Source organism: Pholcus phalangioides, unplaced genomic scaffold (genome assembly GCF_987345545.1).
Source record: "Pholcus phalangioides strain wild (caught in Gottingen) unplaced genomic scaffold, Ppha-v1.0 ptg000007l_1, whole genome shotgun sequence".
In the NCBI taxonomy this organism is placed as follows: domain Eukaryota; kingdom Metazoa; phylum Arthropoda; class Arachnida; order Araneae; family Pholcidae; genus Pholcus; species Pholcus phalangioides.
This window is the reverse complement of record NW_028301600.1, coordinates 47,091,827-47,117,990: the sequence shown is the minus strand read 5'-3', so window position 1 is coordinate 47,117,990 and position 26,164 is coordinate 47,091,827. Positions and strand designations below refer to the sequence as shown.

At 32.8% G+C, this 26,164-nt stretch overlaps 1 protein-coding gene across 3 annotated transcripts in view; it reads right to left on the bottom strand.

The window, feature by feature from the left end:
- The window catches only part of LOC149085389 (kinesin-like protein KIF3B), a 34,318-nt gene extending 8,735 nt beyond the window's left edge, over positions 1–25,583 (bottom strand). Inside the window, exons 1-12 of one of the 3 annotated variants that reach the window (XM_089233380.1) lie at positions 25,536–25,583; positions 25,195–25,252; positions 22,136–22,230; positions 18,065–18,169; positions 14,801–14,925; positions 12,004–12,128; positions 10,242–10,322; positions 6,245–6,394; positions 4,851–4,937; positions 4,580–4,712; positions 3,624–3,711; positions 659–929 (exon numbers count right to left, since the gene is read on the bottom strand). In XM_089233380.1, coding sequence (XP_089089506.1) covers positions 659–929; positions 3,624–3,711; positions 4,580–4,712; positions 4,851–4,937; positions 6,245–6,394; positions 10,242–10,322; positions 12,004–12,128; positions 14,801–14,925; positions 18,065–18,169; positions 22,136–22,230; positions 25,195–25,227 — 1,293 coding nt within the window. In that variant the 5' untranslated portion in view covers positions 25,228–25,252; positions 25,536–25,583. Of the gene's footprint in view, positions 1–658; positions 930–3,623; positions 3,712–4,579; positions 4,713–4,850; positions 4,938–6,244; positions 6,395–10,241; positions 10,323–12,003; positions 12,129–14,800; positions 14,926–18,064; positions 18,170–22,135; positions 22,231–25,194; positions 25,253–25,403; positions 25,425–25,488 lie in introns of those variants that run through there. The other 2 variants (XM_089233379.1, XM_089233381.1) reach the window with 2 other exon arrangements.
- Between the last annotated feature and the right edge of the window lie 581 nt (positions 25,584–26,164).

The following is a 26,164-nucleotide window of genomic DNA, read 5'->3' as shown; positions in this document are numbered from 1 at the left end:
CATTTAATGGTGAGCTTCAATTGCTGAGAGATTGGTGAAGTGAAAAATCGAATTGATCCAAAACCTACACATTACTAGCTGAAGTCTACAATTACTTCAAATGCAGATTTTAGTGATGTATTGCGAACAAAAGGTTAAATTTCTCCTGAACCAGAACACTGATAGGGTGTATTGTAAGCTCTTTTGAAAGCTGGTGCAATGGACAAGTTTTTGGTAGATTTGACCGATTGTAGCCAAAAGGGTATTTGTATAATTGGCGATGAAAAATTTTAGCGAAAATTCTATTTTGAACTTTGCAAAACTTTTAGCGCTTGTAGCTCACTAATAAATCCAGATATTTCAATGAAAATGATAGGTCAGGGTTGGTGGGGTGTTTCATGATCCATGTGGGCTCGTCTATCACCCCCTTTTGTTTTGCAGAATAGGTCGGATTCACCCTGTATAGGCCTATATTTTTCGATTCACACTTACATGAAATCCACCATTAAAGCATTTACTAGTGAATTTTTGTAATATAATATGATATAACCTTATCAATATTACTATCATAGCCTTATACATTAAATTGAAGTTCGTAATTCTTACTGAAACCTAAGCAGATAGATCAAATTTTGAGTAATCAAAAGTTGAAAAATAATGAAAAAAAAATTAAACTTACTTCTGCTATCATCTCTGTGTCATTGATAATTTCATGTTTTTCATTTTCTAAAGTTTCTTTTTTCTTTCTTAACACTTCCTCTTCTTCTTCATCTTCACAGCTCTCATTTTCAACAACATATACGTTTTTCTTCTTTTTTCGTAATCTTTCTTTCGCAGCTAGTTCTGCTCGCAAGCTTTCAATTTCCATTTTATACTTTTTCAATAATGTGTCTTTTGGATCTTCGTTGACTAATGGTGAGTTCTTTATATTTTTGGCTCGGTTTGCATATCTGAATAGAAAAATACATAAGACATACCTATCTGTATTTGCCAATATGCATCCAGATGCATGTGATTCATGCATCAAAATTCAATTTTACTCCTCAAAATTTTGTTGAGGAGTAAAAATACTCAATTAATCCTCGTAAATTTTAGGTAATTTCTTTTAATAGAGTTATTTCTAACTGGTAAAAAAAAATACCTCTCCTTTACAAAAATACCCTTATAATTTTGAAGAGCAGTGAAATTACTCCTCAAAATTATTTCTTTGGATAACACTGACACCCATTACATAAAAATACTTAGTTATTCAGAAAAGATATCTAAATGAAGAGAGAGAGAGGTCTAATTATAAATCTATATGCTTTTGAAAAATTTTAATTAAAAACGTTTAAAGAAAAAAAATTACTTGACATGTTAAGGCATTCCTCTGTGACATTATCAAAGGCAATAACTGAAATGACATAACTATCAATCTTAAACTATTACATAGTGAATGACATGAAATCAATACCAGCGAATTCCAATTGCCATGATCAACTTGTTAGGCAGAAATGCTGATTTTCTTTTCCCATGATCATGAGCGATAAAGATTTTTTCCCTTTTTTCTTTCACTCTGATTCTGATGTCGTTACCTTTATTTTTTAATATGGCACCGAGTGAACCTGTTTTTCATTGGTGCTTTTGTTCATAGTGCCAAGTGGGCGGATTACTGACTGTATATATAGACTGACTGATATGTATTTCTATCTTTTCTTTTTCTACTTACTTGCAGTGAATAAAACCGGCTTTGATGCTGATAGTTTATTTTTAACTTGGCCCGACTCGACTCGTAATTTTCTATCTTAAATTTGATGATTGAATAAGACTACTTCCATGGGGTGTCTGCACCAGCTACAGGATCATTGAGTTGATAGCCAAATCCAAACTACCCAATTAGATAATAGAGACGACAGCCAAGTCTGACGTAATATGAGGAAAGCAATGACATTTTGAACAAATTTTAAGATTGACAGTTATGTCAATACAGACTACAGAGCAGTTCTGAAAACCATGTCGATCCATTGTTTCAAAGACTATTATCTTGATGATGATGTCATGCTTCAAGATAGAAATGCATTTACACATATTTGTAAGAATCATTCACAAAGTGGTACAATGATTATAAAAGAATTTTTTGATACCAACAATGGTTATCAAAGCCATAGGTTTTGTTAGTAAGACAGTGTGGGCCACTTCAAAGGGTCAAGAAATATTTAACTCTTGTGCAAAACAACAATGCTTTTGCCCATAAACTGTACTTCAAAACATTCTTCCAGTAAATATATGCATTTGTTATTAGCATTTTTTATATTAACACTGAAAATGTTTTAGGTTATATGAGTCGTTCAGTTGCAAAACTCGTTAAGCACCAACCAGATTTTTTTACAGAAAGTGAAAAAGAAATTTTGTAGAGTGTATTTTTTGAGCTGACGCATGTTAAAATATTAATGCTATGAAGTTAAAATTTTAAATTTCAAGCAATCAACTTGAAAAATACACTCTACAAAAGTTTATTTTTCACTTTCTGGGAAAAAATCTGGTTGGCGCTTAACGAGTTTTGTAACTGATACTTTACCGAGCTGTCCCACAGAGGATGAAGATCTCAGCTCATTCTCGGGTGGAATGCGAATTGTCTCAGGAAGACGGAAGGCAAGTGTCACTCACTGGAGCGGTACGGACTGATCCATGGTGGTGGCTGAGCTGACAGGTCGCTCATAGATGAAGTGCCGAATTTTCCGTCTTCACTGGTGACATCTAGAAACTAGAGCTCGGCACGGGTTGTTGATCCATGTTGATGTCCCGGTGGCTGGCTGATACCGTTCGTCGGGATGTGTCGCTCTTTTCAGTCGTTTACTGGTAATGTCTGGAACTGGAGCTCGGCATCTTGGCAGGTAGTAAGGCCACGGCGCTGACCCATGGCGATACCGGCTTTCGCAACTTCCTCCCGGATGGTTGAGGGAGGGGAGCTTTTCTTCAGTCCTGGGCAGGAGGATTGTTCGGACTTACGGGGAAGTAGGTGGCGAGGGGGCCACGCAGCTTCAGGAGAGCACGTCCTACTTCAACATCCCTCATTTGTGGACATTTTCTCTGTTCCCCATGCTCATGAGCGGCAAATAAAATCAAGAAATCAAATTCCAGATTTCTATCATGATCGTGTTTCGACATGAAACTTTGCTTGCTCTCCCTTCCCTAGTGAACGACTCATATAATCTAAAACATTTTTCGCAATGGGACAACTGATATAGCTTATTGCAGTCACAGCTCTATAAACCAATGTGTTTTTAGGAACTATTCCTCTGGTCCCAAACAATGTTATTCCTTTAAAAAAACAACCTTCCCCATTTATAAATTTTTGATTTTACAAACTAAATGTATGAGTCCGTAAAAAAAGAACAGTGATTGCATAGTATTGTAACTCACAGAAATAAATAATTCATGTATGTTAGTAAAGAACACTATGGAGACTTCAAAAAACAATTATAAATATATTGCACACCATTTACAAATACAAAATCCAAGGCCAAATGAATTGCTCAATAAGGTGGCTGGAAAAAAAAAAAAAAACTAGATATGAAGGTTGTTAAAGAAGTCTCTATTGTTATGAGATTTACCCACAGAAAAAGTTACAAATAATTGTGATTATTCATTTTGTGTAACATTACCTTAAAGTTGTTAAAGTTTCATCAAAATTGCAATCAGCTGGACTAATATTAGCAACCATGACCGTTTTTGCATTTCCACCAAGAGAATCTGAAAAAATGTTATCGTAATTTAGTCAGCAAAAATCAAAACATTAATTTGGAGGTTTAGAACACAAGGGGTATGCACACATATTTAACATTCGCTTATACCCCCTTGTACTTTGGACTCCCTTAATTATAAATTCCAGATAAAACCAATATCTCACTCACCGTATGAAATACTAAAAGAAATACACAAACTCACAAGAAGTATACATTGATAGCATGTTTAAACTTTCAGAACTGGTGATTTCAAAATTGCATTTACAAATATTTTTATCTAAGGGATTTATATATATTACAAAAAAATTACATTGAGCAGTCAATGAAACAAGTACACAGTTGAAATACACTTGTAACATCTTTCGATTTTCAGTTAATTTTTATGAATAGAGTATAGGTTTCACATTTTGTGTATCAATCAAAAAAAATGTGTTATTTCTATATAAGACACAGATTTAAAGTACTGTATCTAGTCGAATCTAATCCATTCCCTAATCTAAGGTATGCCTTATTCCTAAGCTTCAAAATGTATATTGTTTCTTTCTATTGTCACCGATTTTAGCGCACACCTGATATAAACAGATAGGAATTTGGAGATTATTTTATTTACCTATAATTATATATTTTTAATTTTTTAATGTGAAAAGCTTCATATAAAAAATAAATCTTTAAAAAACATAATTGTTTATTCTGTTCGTTATTTGCATATCTTTTTTTTTTGATTTGTGTATGTCAGCTTCACCTATCGGCTGTTTTTTGTTATTTTTTTTCCTGTCTTAAAAAAATTCCTGTGACCTAGCAATGCTAATCTTGCAAACCGTTTTCTATTTATTTATTTTATATAATTTTGTTGTCATTAGAGTATTCCAGCTTACCTTGAAGCAAACGAGTCAATTTTGAATCCCTATAAGGGATATGAGAGCTTGTTCCATCAACAAGTGCGGAGATCACATTTCCCAAAGCTGATAGTGAAAGATTTATTTTTATTGATTCTTTTTGCCTCTGACCCTAGAACAATAATTATGCATTATCAAGTTGATACCTTGACCTAAAATTATATGTACCACAGATACTGCCTTCACATTCATTAAAAATCTAAATTAAATTGTAAATGTTAATAATAAAATTGGACTTTAGATTACTTACAACAACACCAGTTTTGGACTGCCTTTCACTGCCTGCTAGATCAACCAGATTTAATCTGCCTATTTTCATGACATCTGAACGCTCTATCTGAAAAACCAAGGGACACACACACGTTATTAATATTTTTGCCAAAGTTATGAAAATTTTGCATCAAGGAAAGGAATGCAAGTTAAATTTAAAAATTGTAGAAAGGTTTTAGATGGATACTAGTTCATAAGTTTATCTAACAACATTTGGGGACCTTGGAAATTTTCCCAAAGAATTTCAACTTGTAGAATGAGCTATATAGGCTGAAGACTAATTGCACTGAAGAAATGAGTACGGTAATACCCAAGAAAATCAGTCATGGTAAGATTTGTCAATATAAATAATAATGTCAATATTGTAAAGAGTGCCCAGGCTTGCTAGATATAGTATACATAAAGATTCAATATAAAGTAGCCATCGCAATAACCAAAACTATAGGGGTTTTTTGTATATCTCGTTTATTGAACATCAGGAGAAGAGCAGGGTGACGCAGGGTGTAAAAGGATATGTAAAACAGGAGATGTTTTCTGAAAGAACATTGTGATTTCTGTTTGCCGTTTAGTCTTCATATGATCAAGTATGTCGGAGTATATTGATAAGGCTTCCCCTACTAATTTTTCTACATGTGAAGAACATACCATAGACGGATTTATGTCATGAAAATAATCTATTGCTGATTTGAATTTGCGAAGCCCTTCCGCTATGTTACACATGGTGAACTGGTCTTCTACTTCTTTATCTGGTACAGTTTCAGGAGCAGTCACACAGCTGCATTAATTCCTCTTCGGTTAATGCCTCTGAATTGCTATTAATTTTAGCTGTTCAATTTCTTCTGTATCCATATCATTGAACCCTTCTCCTCTCCCCCCCCCCCATCTGTTTCACTAAGGTGACAATGTCTTTTATAATTTCTTTGGAAATTTTCTAGCTGCCTCCTGATTGGCAGAGGCTTGATCGTCAGTGATTTTTTGCATTGTGTAATCTTAAACCTATGAAACCAACCTTTACTTGCATAAAGTTCTGATGAAATAGACGTTTCATCAGCTCGTTCCTTTATAGAAGAGTAAAATTCTTTTGCCTTTTCCTTTATATTATTACAATCAATTGGAATACCTTTTCTGTGGCAGTCTTGACCCACAAAAACACAGCATTTTCTTTACGAGAAACACATGGATCCCAAATCCAAGAAATCCAAAATTAAGAATTTTAAAACTAGGAACATCAATCATCTACTCTGGATGCTAATACCTCAAAAGTTCATCCAACCCCTAGAGGTGAAATATTAAATAACCCTGTTGGCAAATTACATGGTGATTGTATTTATTTTATGCACACTACAGAAGTTTAAATATTCAAGAATTACCTACTTCACATTGTTCAATCGTTAGCATCACTATAGCATGTGACCTTGAACTACGGATATTCATATTTGTAGCCCCGATAATTCTTCGTTTTCGTCCAACAGTAAGAACGGCTTCCAAGTCAGCTTTATTTCGGCATACTTTCACAGTTACATCCTAATCATATGAAAAATTTAATATTTCGTTAAAAAAACTCACAGAAATTTTATAAAACACATAGTTTTAAATTTCATTTTTTTACTATTTGGTCATAGTTTTAATTTACAGTGAGCAGAAGATTTCATTTTCGCTCTTACTTCTCTTCTTTACCTCCCCTATTTGTTCTCCTTTTCTTATAAATATATATTGGAAAGATACGTAATATATGAGGGGGATCACTAAACAGGAGTATAGAAAGAACAGGGAAGGAAAGAAAACAACTACCATTCATAGGATTACAATGAAGCTTTCTTTTGATGAGAAAAGAAATAAGGATAGCTGGAATGAATTTCTTCCATTTGCATTTGGATGATAGATCTCATCCCTGATAGTTAAAAGGTTAATATAAGAATACACTAAATAGGCATATACAACTATATGCAATGGATATGTTATATTACTTTTTTTTCTCTACTAATTTTATAAATAAGAAATTTTGTAACATTAAAACTTACAATTTTGAATTTTCACAAAAATGTGTAGTTATTTCATATTACATACAGCACAATAAATGAACAAATGCATATTTATTATGCTACATCTTCTAAATCTGCTAAAATCTTTTGCTTCTACTTCACACACATCAGCAAATTTTTAAAATTAGCATTTATTCCTCTCAAATTAAATTTTTTCAATGGAAATTTTCTGTATTTTTTAAGATGTGATTAAGATGTTAACAAATCTTTGTTCAATGAGGTGGGCAGCAAGCAGTTATGATCAACACGAGTCAATGGACCATTTGTTGCAATAATTTTTCTCAGGAAATCCTTACAATAAAAATTTATTAAAGTACAATCTGTGAAGATATTTGCAGTTGTAGGGTCAGGCGGGATAATTGGAAATGATTTTTGGTTAGTTTGAACTTAACAAGTAATCAATCAGGAAATGAAAATTTGCTTCAAAAATTATACTTATTCTGTACTTGTTTAGAAACTACTACTACGAGGTAACAAAAGTTAGTAAGTTGATTTAAAGCCACCTAACCCTGTTTTCAATTACCCATGCTGTTTGGGTAATTGGAAGAACTAGTATCTACAGAATTGTAGGAAAATTGCTAAAGACCTGTGTGGAACAAAATTTTGGGATAGTTGAAAACATGCATTTTATTAGGTGTTCAGGATTCTTTAATGCTAATTTTGGATACCATCACATGAATCCACTGTACCAGTCATTCCCCGTAGCCTGTCACAGAACCTAGTTCCTAAATTATTTTCAGCCATGTACTTCTGAGCAAGTGTTTTCAACTCCACTTTATCACATGGGAATCCCATCTTGGATCATCCAATGAAGCATTTAGCCAAACAGAGCTCCACTTCTAAAAATTTGGTTGAATGACCTGTTCCCATTTTATCAATGTTTTATCTTCCTGCCCTTGATTCTGTTATATATATTTGTGATGAGCACACCCTAATGTTTCTGTGCCTCAAGGTAAGTCATATTTCTGTTCATCATATCAAATACTGCACTTTCTGGTCTTCAAGGGACTAAGCATCTTTTTCTTGTAGTTTCATGGCATTTTATTTCTTCTAAGACAAAGAAAACATGAAAACATAGTACTTCAACTCCAGATCAAATAACATCAAGGATTCTTAAAACAATTAAATATCAAATAAATAAACAACAGTGAAAGAGTAAATAACAAGTAAACTATAAAGTAATACAAATTAAGTAGTAAAATAAAGTAATATCGAATAGTATAAGAAAAATGTAAATAAAACTGCTTTTAATTAACCCATGCTCTCAAAATTTTGAGAGCATGTTTTGAGAGGTAGTTGAAAACAGGATACATGGGTCACAAGAAAGACTTAAGATAAAAAAAATACATGAAGTTGTGACTATATACTAATTATATAACAACAGTAATTTGACCCTTACCTTTTTGTAGCAGCAGGTGGGGAAGCAAAACTTAAAAAATAAAAACAACATGCAACAGAATTTTGTTTGTTAACTATCAACAGTTATGTAGGCCCAATGAACTTCTATCAAGGAAGCGAGAATTGGCTCAGGGCTGCCAACAATACAACACAACTTAACCCTGTTTGTTAGATTTCAATAAAAGCCACCAAATTGCTTGCAAATGTCTTGTTTCTAATTGCCCAGTCTGGCCCTACTTAGAAAGTTTATCACAAGACAAAACTAAGTTTTTAATAATTAAGTAATTTTAATATATACAGATTTGGGGTGATAATATATAGAAATAGCACAATAAAGAAGAAACCAACAATAAAAAAAAAAAAAATAGGAGTAGTCAAATAAGTTTGGGAACCACTGCTCAGATGTACCCATGCATCTAAATTGGATCATATTTAGTCAATCTGAACATTAAAGAGCTGAGAATCCTGGATTTAAACAACATTGATTTTTTTGGGGTTTTTTTTTTTTCAAATTTAGTAAATTAGGAGCATGCACTAAAATGTTTCATGCCTTATTATCAGACTACTGAGGATCGTAGCAAGCACGTTTAGTTACATTGCCATTCACATTACAAAATGGACTAATTCTCATTTAATTAGAAATTGTTTTGTTTTCTCATCAACAGATAAAGATTGCATTTCAATACACTAAAATTTCCTGTTCATTGGATCATTTCTATCATACCAGTTATTTTCTGCACACAAGGGCTGATTAGACCTCAACCTACAGTTTATTCTCAAATCCAAACAGCAGCATTTGATACATATATACAATCGAGACACTTTGGCTGAATTTTTTTTCTATTTTCCCCCAGAGAAGTTTTTCGTTATTCAAATTCTATTTTGGCCTTTTCTAATACATCAGCCATTTTATTTCTTTTTTTGTTGGTGTACATTGTGTTTTCTGGCTTCTGGGGAACAATAATTGCAACTGTGCATTTCAATGAATGTGATTAGTCAAAGTCAGCTTTCATAAAAAAAAAAAACCTCATTTCTCTACACTGTGCAGTTAACCTTGGTGTTTTAAAACTTGTCCAGCCCTCTATTTTTTATTTTTTTCTGTGACTATCTAAGTGAATGCCAAACACGTCTGTGTGATGTAGCAGGTTCTTTCTGAACATGTCAAAACACATCAAGTCATTTGGCAGATATAAGCTGCAAACGGAAACATGATGCTTTATGCATACATGAGATACACTTAGATACCGAGGAGTGAGGTCCTACTGTATACATATATTTCATATATCTTACAAAGGGTTGTTTGCTAATCCTTTGGTGGAAGACTTCTTGCATTATTAATGTGTTATGCAATCTTATTGCCGAAGATTCTGACAAGGACAAATCTAGTGTCAAATTTGTGATACCTCTGAACATCTTTTAGTACAATAAGTGACTCATCTTTACGACCTGGGTTACTCGTCTTAAATATCATGTTTTCTACTATAAAGTTTCAGTGGCTGTCAAGAATTCAAATCATTTTACAATTGCTAGTCTATTTGGAAATAACTTCTTTCAAAAAGTTTGAAAACCTATCCATCCCACAACTAGGGGGGAGCAAGTGGGTCTGGTGTCCCGGGCACTGGACTAGAGAGGATGTAAATTTGACCCTTTAACCTCTCAAGGGGGAGCCAAAATGGGTGCTTGCCCCAGCAGATGAAGCATCTAGTGGCGGCCCTGAAAACTATACCCAACAAAGAAAAAATTGTTTTTTTGTTGTTTTTTTGTTGTTTTTTTTGTATGAAAAACAATGTTCTCTACAGATCCAATGTTTTAAAAAATTAGAAACATTGTATTTGAGAAAATAAAATTAATCATATATAAAAACGATTATTCTCATAAAAATTTTATAGAACTTTAAGAATCATTTACTTATATTGTGAATAATATATTACCTTTACGTATGCTCCTTCACCTGGCTTCTGCCTTAGTTCACACTTTCTAGCAGTATCAGATAACAGATCCCTCACTTCTTCCTGAAAAAAAATTTTTTTTTAATGTACAAAATTCTGGCTAAAAAAGGGAAAAAAGATAAAACTAATCATTAAACTTCATGAAGACCTTCCAGAATTCCTTTTGAGTGAGATGCACATAATAATTTCAAACTAGCAACCACTCTCTATAGCATATACATAGTCCACAATTAATATGCCACTGCAGTTATTAAAGAAGCTATATAATTTATAGGTTATTTCATGTAAACAAAATTATTATGGGCATTGTTTATATATAGATGTTACTAACAAAGCCCGAAATTGGCCATTTGTTGAATACTGACTTGGCCAATGTCCGAATTCTGAGCTTTGGCCAGCCAGTTTGCAAAGTCTGATAACATAACATGATTTGGGGTCATGGCCAAGTTGGAGTATTTTTGTGATACATAATTATGTCCTCATTAGCTATGGCAAACCATCAAACCGCAATCACAATGCAGTAATAATTTTTTTCCCTTAAAATTTGATGGAAAAAACTGTCTATGTTATTATATGTAGTTTTTCTTTCAATTTCCTTTTTTCTTTTGTTGCATGGAGATAATCTAATACAGCTACTATATATAGCCATGTATCACAGGTTGGCGATGAAAAAAATGGATTTGGTACCTACCGGAGCGTCTTAAATCAGCACATCAAACTTTGGCTAGGTATCTCCAGACACTTCGCGAATCAGCTATACTTTGAGCTTTAGCAGTAGCATATGTATTTTATAATAGACAGTCTTTCTGCTTTTCATTGACCATGTTTCAATTTTTCAGGAAATTTGTTATTCTGTTGTTCAGTTCTGAGATGAAGACTTACAAGTACCCTATATTAAAAACTCTTCCGGGGGAAAATAGGGTCTCTGCATAGATTGTTTTAATTTTGAACCTAGACTGAAGTCTGGATAGCTTGATTTGGATAATATGGTGCTATAGAAAACACTTTTCACTCATGCTTACTGGAAAAAAAAAACTGATCATAATGTTACCAATTTTATGCATGCATTGTCCTGCAAAATGAGTGGCCATCAACTAAGCAAGTTGGTTTTTTTCTGTGCAACTGTTGCGAGAAACCATGATAATAAAAAATGTTTTTCTTCCCCACGTACTCCACATCAAACTCCATGTGTCATAATTATTCATGGATAAGTGTCAGCAAATTACTTTTGCAACTCTGTTCAATTCAAATATACTAGGAAAGTGACACACTGCTTGATGATTGCATTGTCCACCTCATTATTTTACTTTTTAAATAAACCTTGCATTAATTCAGATCCAGGTTTCTTAAAATGTGAAATACTGCTCTTGGGAAGGTGGTTAGAACAATGCATGAGGGGATGGTAATAGATACAATATAGTTAGTAACTATGGATTAGCTTAGAATTAAGGTACATTTACATGTGTTTCTGAGAAAAAACACATAAGTTTTCAAACCCCGGGTTTAGCTGAAAATAGGAAAATTACTTATTTTCACCATCTTCATGGCTATTTTTTGAAAATCTCAATTACAAAGAAAAACTTTTATTGTTATGGGAGGATAACAAAGTTTCAAAACAAAAATAAATGTTTACAAATTATCGTCAACATTCATTAATTTTTCAGGTTTCTTATTTTTTTTTTATTTTTTAATTTACTTTATCACAATTGGGCTGGTCTAATTTTTAGGAAAAGAAAATACATACATTATATATTTCTATATATGAAGCAGAAACCAAATATTCTTGATTTTGTGATTCTTCGATATGGTTGAAGATTTGCTCAAATGCATGTGGAATGACTCCTCTTTTCTCAGAATCAGAAAGATCACCTACAGTAAATAAACTTTTGTTAAATACAAATATAGATCCTATAACAAATAAAAGAGAAATAATATATACACCATGCTGTATGCATAATTGAAGCTGCATATCAGTCGAAGCTGCTTGAATATCTGTTATGAACTAAAAACTTAAAACCAAGAAAGAGCTTGACTATATTTGAACAATAGCCATAGATTGAGGATACCATGTTGGGATGGTTGAAGGAATTGAAAGAAAGTTAATAGATGCCCCCCCCCCAACTACTCTACAAAAATGTTCAAACAACTATGTTAAGCAGATGATAGTGATTCATTTTAATCCTGCTAAGTCTCACAAAGTAGGAGAAACTCTCTCCAAATTAGGTTTAAACATCATGCATTTGCCTGCTAAAAACCCGACATTGAAACCCCTCCCAAAGATCCAGTCCTGCAGATGAAGCAATAGGCCATTTACTACATTCCTTGTGGAGATTGTCCACTTGGTTGCATTGGTCAAATGCGGTGAGCATTGAAAACACAGGTGGACAAAAATGTGAGATGTGTGAAAAATTAAGAGAAGAGAGGTTCTCTTTAATGACTGCACATTGTTGGACTCTCTTTTCCAAAGTCTGAAAGAATAGCAAAAGTGTTCATTATACACAAACTTCATAATATCAGTATGGGTTTAATAGACACAGATAAGAAATACACAAAATTCATAGGAATAGTAAAACGTCATTATGTGTGAAAATTTGTAATGTGTTATCAGTGTTTGCATCTCCGAGTCCCACTGTATATATTTAAAATTTAATGGAAATAATACAGCCAAAAATAATCTAATTAAGAAACAGCGTACGATATAGGTCTATCTTTGTTAAAGTAAATGTGATAAATTGGTAATTATGCATAATCACCAGTCATTATTCTTAATCACTAATCATCTTCATGCGTTCCATAAATTTCCCTATATTTATACTTTTACCAGTGGTTAATTCCCAAATGAAGTTGGTAAGTTTTATAAGTATGAAAAAAAATTATTCACTCGCTTCTCTTCATATAATCATTTTATCAGTTTTGCCTGTACTTGATGCATACGTTACACATATTTTGTCATAAAAAAATTACATCAACAAAACCAAAATCCAATCCAGTTCAATAAAAAATTAAATTAAATGAAAATAGGTCAGAAAAAGATGAAAACAGAAAAATTGTTATTAGTCTTGTAATGTTGACTTTCTTCATGTGTTTACAAGGTGATTCTTTAATGCTGTAGTGTTTGAAATTGGTTAAACAAAGCTAGCAAGTTCTACATATATCATGATAAATTTTTTTAAAGAACTGTTTAATCAAAAGAGAACACTGCATGTACAATGACAGTGGAAATTTGTTATAATACATTTTCAAAAACATTACAGTAAAACCCCTCTTTTGTGGACACTCGTGGGACAAAAAAATCTGACCGTAAACGAGGGGTGACTGCATCGGGGGAGGGGGGTTCCTGTTGAAACTGAAATACAGTACCAACAATAACTGAAATGGGTCTTTGTTTGCGAGACAAACGAAATTCTGACAATATGAGATGTATTTAAAGTCACAAAAGTACATGATTATTGCATAGGTACAAAATTAAAATTACATAAGAAATATTACACAAATTTTATATATTTAATTTACATGTTTTAAAAAAACTGATCAATCTCGGTGTTTGGTGGGTTTTGTTGAGTATTCCAACTCCTAACATTGGCCCCATGAGCCAGCTGTTGGCATCCCTGGTATATATCCTTGACTGAATGTCCCTCAATAATTTTTGGCAATTTTTTTCTCCATTTTCCACACACTTCAGCATTGACATCAACATATTTACGCACAATTTCTTAAATACAATCTTGTGATGCACACAAAAACCATCCAACCAACCATTTGAAGCTTTGAAATTGATGAGTACGGATTCTTCTGCAGCTCCTTGAGCTTTTTCTTGTATAATTGGGTCGGAAGCAGGTAAATTCTTGTTACTTGCAGAAACAGACCAATCAAACACAACTGTGTTTATGGCAAGTTTTTCTCTGTCTTCGGAAATTATTTTTCCTAGCTTGATTTCCATTTTTCAGCCATTTTTCTTGCCAATGTTTCTTTTGCTTTGAAATTGAACATATGTGTGTCCTCCAGACATTGTATTCATTTGCAAGAGCATGAGCTCCCATTTTACATTTTTCACTGTATTCATAGCATCAATTTTCTTTCTTTGAAATCTCTTCTCTTAGTGAAGAGATTTAAAAAAAAAGCGACGAGAAAGCAAGGATTATACTAGAGATAGCCATATCAAACAGCAAGAAATAATGTAAAATATACGCGCACAACCAGCAAACTGACATCAGAGTTCCCACACATTAACATATAATAACAAGCATCAACGCAAAATTTTATATAAAATAGCCAAAAAGTGGATGAACTATTAGAACTCGTGCTACTCGTAATTTGAAACAAAATTGCAATGATTACTCCATACAGAGTTTCTAGTCCAATGGAATGAATGACGAAAATAGTGTCAGTGACCGTTAAGCAGGGGTTCAAAATACGCTTAAATTGGCTTTTGCGCATTTAAATAGCCTTTTTGCCAGAATATTTTTGTTTGGTCATAAAATGGGGTGACCATCAAGAGGGGTTTACTGTAATGCTGTAACACAAAATTGGTAAAATCTCACCTTCCATAGTGAAAGTTTTTCCTGCTCCAGTCTGCCCATAAGCAAATATAGTACCGTTGAAACCCATAAGAACAGATTCAACCAGAGGACGAAATGTTTCATCATAAATATCACGTTGTTTTGCACTAATAAATAAAATGGTATTTTTATATGATGAAGCTCAGAAGAAAAAAATAAGTTGTAATCTATATTTCATGTAACCATATTTGATAATTTTGTCAATGCACACTGAGACTAAGTTGATTGAGAATTAGCTTTAACTATTCTACTTTACCTGAAGCAGTCAAACTTTTGGCAATCCCTATTTCCTTACGTCATTAAAATGCCTCCCCCCCCCCCACTCACCACACTCCCACAAATATATCATTACGATCTTGTATTTACAGTATGTCTGGCAAACCCTTAATCCTTTTTTTTTTTTGTATCATATCCTCCTATTACACTAGTTTTTACATAACTCTTGAATGTACTTAGTTTTTTATATATTTTTAAAATTTGATAGCAGTTTTTTCCCTTACAATACAATTATCAATTAAGATATATTATTAAAAAGCTACCAACCCCCCCCCCTCCCCCATTAAAATTATTGGGGTCAAAAACATGTTTTACCCGCAATTCTGCTGGCTTTTTTTCCTTTTTTTTCATGTTTTAAGTTCAAATATCTCGGCAAATATTGCACTTACAAACATTGAATTCATTTTGTTAGCCTCAAGAGAAAGAGGACAACTTTCTGATTGGGTTTTTTAGCACAGTGTGCATATAAAAAGTTATTTTTTTCATTTTGATACCTATACAACCCCTTGCAATTTGAAACTCATCTGAGGCCTACACATTATTTGGATACTTTTTCTAATTGGAAGTATGCATCTAGGATCAATAGTTTGCCAGTAATTTGTTGTGTGTGCTGTTTTTTTTTTAAGCTATGCACCCTGTATATTAATTATATACAGGGTAATTAAGAACTCATCATTCAAATTTGGTGGGCAGGTAGGGAATAGCATAAGAACACAATTTCACGTAGGAAAGTATGATCCTAAACGTGTCAAATAGAAAGGGTAAAATATGCCCAAAAGGTGAAAGAAAAGATATAAAGATATAGTACAAGCACATGGTAAGCAGGGGCAGCTCGGGCTTACCCGCTGCCCAGGTGCGAAACTTCATATGTTGTCTATTAGCCAAAGAAATCAAAGAAAATTATTTCTGTCCACTCTGGAGAGGCACCAAATCAGCACCTCTTAGAGATAGATTGATCTCTTGGAGGTGCTGGCCAAATCTGAGATGAAAAAGCAAAAAAAAATTATATTTTTTTTAGGAACTGTTGGGATAAGTTGTGAAGGAGAGGCATGACCCCACAAGGGTAGGGCTGACAGGGATCGAGCCTGGGGAGCAGGGCTCTATTATCATTTTTCTTTTTAAACACTATAAATTAATTATAGAAGGCCCCCTCCCACCTTTACAAAAAATCAGGCTGGGAGCAAGCAAAAGATTACAGCCTAGGGACCCTGGTGCAGGCTGTAGGGACTATGGGGGGGGGGGGAGTATAGGCAGAGGTGCAAAACATACATCCCACATGAGGTAGTCTCCAGCTGCCTCTGATAGATTGTATTCTTGTTTCTGGTATTATGGTCCCTGGCCCTATCTATTCCCTTAAGTTTTTTCAACATCTCTGTTGTCAAGGTATCACTCAAAAGTGTGGTGTCATGTGAATTTTCACCGAGTGAATTTTTTTTTAATTTGGGAGTCTTAACTAAGGTCTACACTGCCAGCCCATACAACCTGCTGCCTGGGTGCACCCTCGCTTAAGCCACCCTTGATGGTTAAGTCATATAAAATTTATTTATTCATTATTATTACAGAATTACAGCAGGTGCTCAATGTTGTAACTCTGTAATTTGCTAAAATGAAGGGCTGACAGCACCGTTGCATTGACTGAACATTCTGGAAAATGTCAAGCATTTCACAGACGTTACTTTTAATGGGGGGAGTCTCGTACACAAAAGTTTTTTATGGCACCCCACACAAAGAAATCAATTTGAGATCAAACAGAAAAAAAATTGATCTTGAAGTTGTGGACATGCAGCGCTCTCTATGTCAAGCATACATTTGTAACCCCCGCTTTCCCATGTGAATCATGTTTTTATGCTATTCTGTACCCCCAAATTTTAACAATAAGTTCTGAATTACCCCGTACATAACTATTATGGATTATGACTATAATGTATGCAAATTATATGACATCCAGCATTATTCTATGGAATGCTTAATGGTTTTAGGTGAAGGATGAAATACTGACTTTTTTTAACATTGTAAAAGATATAACAGATAATCTATATCATATAAGCATTATTTTGTTTACATGCATTATTATGGTTATTATAATACAGGGTGGGTAAAAAGTATGAAGTAACTTTGAAAATGAGTAAAAAACTGGAAAAATAACATATAAACGGTTTGCAGGGTTAGCATTGCTAGGTCACAGGAATTTTTTTAAGACAGGAGAAACACAGAAACGGCCGATAGGTGGCGCTGGTATGAGAGACTTCGGTGGAAATATGCAAATGAGAGACAGTTATAAGAACTTGCGCTCTTAATCCACAACCAGTTCACTATTGTAAACGGTGTATGCGGACCTGCTGCGCTCTGCCGTAGCTGGATTTGTGATTCGTCTGCAATGTGTTATCCCCTGTGGTGGTGGTCATTTGGAACACATACTGCTGTAATCATAGGCGGTGATAGACCTGGAAGTCTGGGAGGGCACGGTCATTATTGCTGGGGAGGGGCATGATGATCAGGATATCAATTCATCTATACATATATGCATTAGATCAGTCGACTTCACCTTTGATGCTGGGGGGAGTCCCACACTTCCCCATATCTCTGCCCATGGCTGTAATAAATGACTTGGAGGCATTCTGTTCATTACTTGCGTATCTTTTTGACTTTTGTACGTCAGTACCACCTATCGACTGTTTTTGAGGTTTTTTCCCCGTCTTAAAAAAATTCCTGTGACCTAGCGATGCTAACCATCTTTTATTTCGGTTCTTTTTCTGGTTTTCATGAATTTTTAAAGTTTCTATGGACTTTTTGTCCAACCTGTATGTATATCACGTACTGTGTTTGATGTAATTGCAAACAAATACTTTGTCTAAAATCATCAGACATTCCACACAATGTAGAGGACTTCATACTTTGCTAGTAACATACATAGTATCTAGGAAAAAATTTAGATGAATCTGTTTGTCAAAAACAAAAATCAAATCTTACTTTTCATCATGCACTGTATCAAATGTGAATTGCTTGTTTCCCACGTTAGAATTCTTTAGGTTTAATAATTCAATGATTCCTTTTTCGGGATGTACTTTGACAATTCTAATTAGAGAAAAAAATAAATAGTAAACAGAAAATATTAAAAAACTAAAATGTCATGAATTCAAACAACTACAAAAAACTATGATTTAAATTTCTTTGCAAAGAAAGCTCAACACGAGCTGTAATTTTGCATCACAAGAAAAGTTTTACATTGAACTCGTTTTCTTGCAGCAGTAAAAAAAATCAGTGGTTCATATATTTTCAGTATGTCTGAAAAGTTTGTCAATGCACAAACATGGTTTCCTGCATAAAGAACTTTGATGAATATAAAATTTTGAGCGGCTGATATTTTTTTATTACATTTGCAAGTGAATCAAATGAACTCCAAAGCCCCAAAGCAATGTTTTGCAACGAGCTCTACACTGAATGGAAATGTTCTGCAGTAAAAATTCCCATAATAGTGTTTTTTATACATTTTTCTTAAAATTCTCCTAGATTGTTCTGCAGTACCATGGATTGTTCTGTGACATACCTCACAGATTTCGGCATATTCTGCTTTGGGGCTCTCAAGATTATTTGGGGGTCTCCTACACCTAAATGATTCAACTGAATTGTAAGCAATAAACAATTAAGAAAAATAAAAATAACTTGATAATTATTTTGTCACCAATTAAATAGCTGCACCTGTCCCTAAAGTATGAAAGTCTTAGGATGAAAATGTGTCACTTAATAATTTTAATATATATACTACTATATTATTCAGGGCAAAAGGAATGTTGCAGGATATCCATAGAATATTTCTACCTTTTGAAATGAAATTTATAGACTACCACTATTGCAATTTAGAGAACATTTTAACATCAATTGTGTATATTGGAATTTTTCATCAATTTCAGCTCAATCGTATGAGAAAAATTCAGAACATCTATAACAACATAATTTTTTAGACTTACTTGCAACTATAAAAGTAGACTACAGGTGACCCTCACTCTGATGGAACTAATATGGAAAAGTTTTTTTCCCATTTTTGGATTGGTTGAATATCAAGTGAGTTATAAGGTTTTGAAATTTTGTGATGTGTAATTTTTCTAACAGTCAGTTATGTGCCAAATGAAAGAGCATTTCTCTGAAAGCAGCGGGTTGAAAATTAACTGAAATATTCAATCCTATCAGAAGCCAAGTTCGGCCTTATTTTTTCATGGTGCTTTTTCTCTCAATGTAGTGTGATAGTATAACCTTGTTGTTACATGTAATTGCATGTTAGTTTCATCCACTATATTGACAAATTTATCACCAGATTTGTAAAAAAACAGTAAGATGAGATCAACCTGAACTTTTTTTTGACCAAATCAACACTTATTTGCCAAAATGTGGTAATTTGTTCTTTTTCACTATCAGTCAAATTTTTCTGGGGAAGGTGCATACAGTGCCTTGTGTTTACTATGCGATCATTTTTATACGCTGTCGTATTAATAAAATTACATATTGATCGATGAAACAGGGCAATATTTTTTGAGTTATTTTAAAATTTCATCAAAACAGTCACGTGTAAAAAACTTCAACGAAGATTGCAAAAATGGTAGCTTGACGAAGGTTATTTGTATAAACAATAAAATAATAACAATTTGATCAGAAACGTTCAATCAAACTAGTCATTTTATGAATTGAAATAATCAAAATAATCAGTGGTTTTCGATTTTTTCTATTAATTATTCATCGAGTCACATTTCCATACTGATTTCTGCATGTTGCAATGAAGATTTTTCATTTCCTTTTGACAGAAATTGATTTTTATTGCGCTAAAATATTAATAAATTTTTACTTTACCTTTCACAAGAAAGATTTGGACTAGTTTGAATTTTTTTTTATTCCAGCCTGCATGATTTGTGCAGAGCTTGGTAATTTTTTCAGATGAATGTTTATTCTGGGGCGCATTTATAGGATAGGATTTTGATTTTTGTGGTGCAAGGACCAATTAGCTGTGCCAAAACAAATGGCTAATTAAAAATAATTGTTCTTGTCATGTCACGAAAGGAGGCGTGTTTATAAGGGAAGACAATTGCCCCGGTCCCCTCTTGACACAGACGGACTTCAGGATGGCGCCGTCCTAGGCACTACTAATTTTGCCACCCCTTTACTCTTATACGTGTATGTGTATTTCATTTCTTGATTTTTTCCGAGAAATCATGCTCACCCCTCCCTCCAGGTTCTCAATTTTCGAAATGAAAGCCATGTTTTTATTGCCTGTTGTTACAAATATGGTTTTGAGTAGGAACCTACTGTTTTATACGCACATTCACAGCATAAATAAGATGCTGTAAAAATTGTAAAATGTAATTGTTAGACTGTAATTGTAACAATTTGTAATTGTGATCTATTTCATTCATTATGCTTGTTGTGTTACTCAGTTAATTGTGTTGCAGAATTACAATCAAAAGCTGTGATGCAACATGTGCATCTCCCGAAACTTCTGAATTGGAACTGGAAAAAAAATTTAATCTCGAAATTGTTGGAAATACTTTATTCATTTAAGGTGTGTCATGACCCCTGAAGATGATTTTTCAAACATGACTTTAAAAAATATTTCATTCAATTGTGAACATCAAATGCAAAAAATTTCTTGTCAATCTGGTTAATTTTTTTTAAAGTAAAATTAAAAATTAATGAAAAATTCTAGTGTAAATGTGAACAAGAAAAAATGCTTTGAACACTATTTTCACAAATTGCAGTTTTTGAGCTCTCTGTTTAAGATTTTAAAAAAACCTACACCGAAAATTTTGTAGTGAAGTTTGTAGTTTTCAGTAGCAAATTTCTGAAATATTTATAAGGTATGTTTTAGTAAGATTAACCTCGAACTTTGATGTCTGATCATGTTAGAATTTTATAGTTATTTTAAAGTTTGGAAAAAATGTATAAATTTCAAAAACATGAGAATTCAATATTTGTTCTTAAAAATACTTGGGTCAACTTCTAAATCTGAGGTTCATTTTAAATCTTAAGGATATAAACTCAAAAACTCCTCAACTTTAGAAAATCGTAATAATTAACAACCGCGTAAAAATTTGAAAAGTGTGCATACACACAACAACAAGAGAGGAAAAAAACTGGTTTGCTTTCTCAAACTCATAGGGTTATATCATTGTTCAGTTTAAAAAAACTTTTACAATGCGAATTTTGTTTGTTACATTTCTACAAGCAAAAGCCAAAAATGAGGTGTCAAAATATCGGTACAATTCATATTTTTTCAAGAACTGAAAAATTAAATTTTTATCATTTAAATTTTCTGAATTGTCAGTCATGTTGTAATTTATTTTTCCATCTCAACTCCAAATATGCTCTGCTGCAGCCCCGGTTAAGAACCACTGCTCTATCCTAATATGATGCCTAATGCAGAATACAGATACTGTTTTTTTTTTTTTTTTTTTTTTTGTTCTGCATGTTCAGAGATTGAAGAAATGTGCTGTCACTTTTGTATTATAATATTATGTTTTGCACTGCAATTCTTCAATTTTTTGCTTTGCTAATTCAAATTTTGAACACGTGATAAAAAAATAAATAAAAAAAATACTTTGCAGTCTATTGATTTTTTCCATTTAGCTCATCTAATTTAAAAGAATGAATATGGATAGTATCCAACATATGCAATAAACCAAGATTTATGGTAGCAAAAGCAAACTAAAATTTTGACTATCTCCAACATGATCTTAAAATCAGAGAACAAACAAGCTTCAAATCAGCCCATTTAATCAATTCTCTGAGTCCAGATATTTAAGAATTTTTCGGAATCTGTGAATCGAATTTCCAGGATTGCTGGAAAATATGGGTATCCTTGGCAAGCTGGTCTCCCTACTTGTTTCCCGGCATGCCTACAAATATGGTATAATTAATTTTTAAATTGTGTGGTCAGATCATGTAAAGCGAGGGATACCTACAATGACAACGTTTATAAAAAGGTATCAGAAAAGTTAACCAAAAAAACCATTTTAAATTATACAAATTTTTTTAAAAAATCAAATTTATTCTCACTTTTGAAAACCAGCTTTAATCTCTTTAGTGCTTAGTGGTCGACATCTAACCACCACCTTTACAGATTCTTCTGGAACATCTTTTTTGCCCTTAACCTGAAACAAAAATTTTAATAAATATTTTTTTTTCTTGTCCCCTAATGATGGCATTTTCTAAGTCAAAATTCAAATCAAATCCTATAAAACAATTCAAACAATGGTAATCATTTAATAACAATTATAATTAACTTGAGAATATTCTCATGAATGTCTCCAAAAAATTAAAAAATATATATGTTTACAATATGCCACATGTTTAAGAATAATTAAAATATATATATACAGTGAAACCTCTCTTTTGCAGACACCAGCAGGACAAAAAAAATTCATCCGTATAAAAGTGGGGTTTATTAATCAGAGGGGACCATTAATCAGAGGTTTGAAATGCATACTTTTATTATTTATGGAGAAATTATTATTTGGCCATAAAAGAGGGATGACTGCGTCTGAGGGGTGTCCGTTAAGCAGGGTTTTACTGTAATAGCAAATAATGGTAAACTAATTATATTTACATTTGTGAAAGAGGGAAGCTGTATTTTGTTATTTTCCTGCTAACAAAAGTATATGTACAAAAAATATCCCCATTCTCAGAGGATATAGAACTGTTCAAAATGGGTGTGCAGACTAATTATTCACAATAGCTTGAAATTGAATAGAGTAAAAAAATGACGATAAAGGCAAATGATGAGAAAAACCTGGGATCCTTGGCATGTTTGTACATAACAAATTAGCTAACCTGGTACTTCAAAGTACCATCAGTAGATAAAAGGTCAAACAAAGATGAGCGCAGATCAGAATTTATCCACCATTTGGCAACTGCAGAAGGTATACCATGAGAGGGAATTCTTTTAAAACTACCCAAATACCCAGAAAAAGGGGACTTTCTAGAAAGACCAATGTTATAGGAACGCTGCAGAAAACATTGGTGCTGTTATGTGGTGGAAAGGAATGTGCATCGGAATGACTTGTACAGAAGTTGCATTCTAAAACTGATGCAAGAGCTTTCAGAACCTCATACACATAGCATAAAGGAATTGTCAAGAAAAAGAAGAGAAAAATTAAAGTTTGCATCCCACAATATTAAACTTTTAAAACAAGAAAAGGAAAACAACATGGCTGAATTGAACAACTTGCAAAGAACTAAGAGTGATAAAAAATTTGAGTGTATGTTAATTGAGTTTATTGAAGAAAAATGACACAAAGATCATTATCTTCTTTAGAATGAAGGTGATCATAAGAATATCTCTCTTTGTCAATCAACTTCAAATTATTTTTTGCTTTGAACTTATTTCTGAAAATTTATCTAATTTTAAAAGAATTTTTTTTAATTTTTAGGCTAAAGGTTTCCAAAATCTTCATAACAAAACCTCTCACCATGATAGAGGATATTCCTGAACTAAAACTTATACAAGGTAACAACAGGAAAAATTCCCAGTGAGGTGGTTGAGAAAAAGACGCCCATTAACAAATATGGATGTCAAACTTGTCATTATGAGGTGATTATACCAAAAAAAATTGCTCTAAATGTTTCAGGCAATGAAAACTGAATTATATTTCATAATATAAACAAAATTGCCAAAGAATTTTCATTTAAAAGATAAAAGAATATTCTAGATTATTCTCCAATTTTTACATCCAGGAGAATATTCTCACATCTCTATGAATACCTTATTTTGCAATTTCAGTTTTGCCTAAAAAGAAATTTTTTTATTAGTATACTATTAAGTTAATTTTGGAGAGAGCGAATAAAAATTTTTTCTCTTTTTATTTTATATAGTCTATCATTTTTTTACATTCTCATTTAAATTTTTTTCCAACCACCTTTTTGGGTGATTTCCCAGTTGTTTTTGGTGTCTGTATTTGTATGAGTACACAAAACATGAAATAAAGAATTTAAATTTTTCAATTAATTGAAAAATTAAAATAAATTAATCAATTGAAAAAATAATTTAAGTTAAAAAATAAACATCAACTCTGAAAACAGAAAATAAATTTAATTTGATTTTTTACTTTTTTTTCTACTCATGCATAATTTTAAGTTCGCAACTAAAGCAGGAACAAAAAATGGGGCCTATCCAAATTTTGCTCCCCCACTGACCGAAACCTGGCTATGCCACTGGTTATAGCCTACATCATTGTGTAAGGTTTCACTGTATAATAAATTATAAAGGGAATTGGACAAAGTTATATTTACGATTTATCAAGATTATAGTTGATAAATCGTAAGGTATATCTATATAAGGATCTGGGATATGTAGTGGATTTGATTAATTCAAATTTTGGATAATTCGAACTTTTATTAAAATTTGAGAGTTTTATGTCTAATGTAATGTTAAAATTTCTTGTTTAATTTGATTTTTTGGATAATTCGAAGTTGGGGGGGAGGGAATGATTTGTATGAGCAAATTTAGTTTGGAAAAATTCTATAGGACTCGACTTGATAGACTATTCTCTTTTTAACATTGTTCAGCTGGAGTGCATCAAGAAGGTGTACCACTTAATACCAATTGTTTTTCAACCAAGGTGTATCATTCAAAATCTGAATTTTTGTTGTCATTAAGAGCATGGAAAAAGTCGGGAAGTTCAGATTGTAATGCATTAAGGAAAGAATATATCGTTGGTAGCATAAGAAGGATAAGCGAAATTTTTGGGAAACAGTTTCGTAGCTGATGATCATGAATAGGCTGATTATGCTAAAGAAATTCTGCGTTGATGCTGATTGCAAAACAGTGGAATAATGTAGCAGCTAAAGATCAAAATTTTCATTAATCAAAATTTATTATAATTATAAATTATTAAAATTTGAGAAGCAGTTTCCTAACTGATAATATAATTTGAAAACTGATAATTTTTATTCAACGTGAATGTCTATGATTGAGTTGCAATTTGTTGTCATTTTACGGATCCACGATAGATTAATTTGATAATTCGAACTTTTTCCAGTGATTTTTGGACTCGGAATTAACCAAGTTCTACTGTATACTCATATAGAAGATTTATAAATGGAAATAGTGAACTCACCACCACCTCTGATATCACTTTTTGATCCGACATATTAATAAATGCATGAATGGTTTACCTGAAAGTAGGAAAATCGACAAATAATTAATCATCTGAAATACATTTGCAATGATGATTAGACAAAGATATTCTCTAATAAACTGGAGTAAAATATGAGATTTTCAAGTTGTGTTTTTAATGCAAAAGAAACATAAATTGGTTAAAGAAACCTCCAGTTCATTTTCAAATGTTGAATCTGAATTGCTGATATATTATAAAAATATACTGAAAAATTTTTATGAATCCACAGAGAACCTGATCAAAATTTGTGTCACAAACTGCCACAGTAAACAAAACCTCACCCCCAATGAATCACGTCTGAAGCGGTGGATTGAAAAATAATAACAAACAGTGTACAGTGCTTGCTTATATGAAAATCGCTGGCAATTTATATGAATTTTTGATGGATATATATTTATTCACTCTTGAATAAGTGAGAGTAGTACTCAAAAAAATTAGCAATTTTAGATTATTTTTAATATCTGTTAGTTACTTCGTTTAATTGGTGTCAAATTATAGGATTCTCTGTTTCGATGACCATGTGTCTCGTTTTTGAGTCGATGGGGGTGCCCTCAGTTTCTTTAGCCGGGATGCTAATTTCGCAAATGCACCGCTATTCCGCGATTACACGATTTCAGCCAATCACGTCTCTTCTTGGTTTACGATAGTTCCCACTACCTTAATATCGTACGATCTGTTGTGCTTTCGGTCACAAGATGGCTTCGTTATGTAATCACTGAAATATTAACACGCTGTTATGCCAAACAAACATTATTTCCATTCGAGTAAGGGAAGGATTAAAATTCCGTGGTTAATGGTAGCTAGTGATGAGTGGTAATGAATTTCACTAAAAGTATGCTTTTGGTGATAAATAGTTTCAGGACCCTTTCCGTCAGCCTATAGTTAGAGTAGGTGATAGTGTATGGGACTG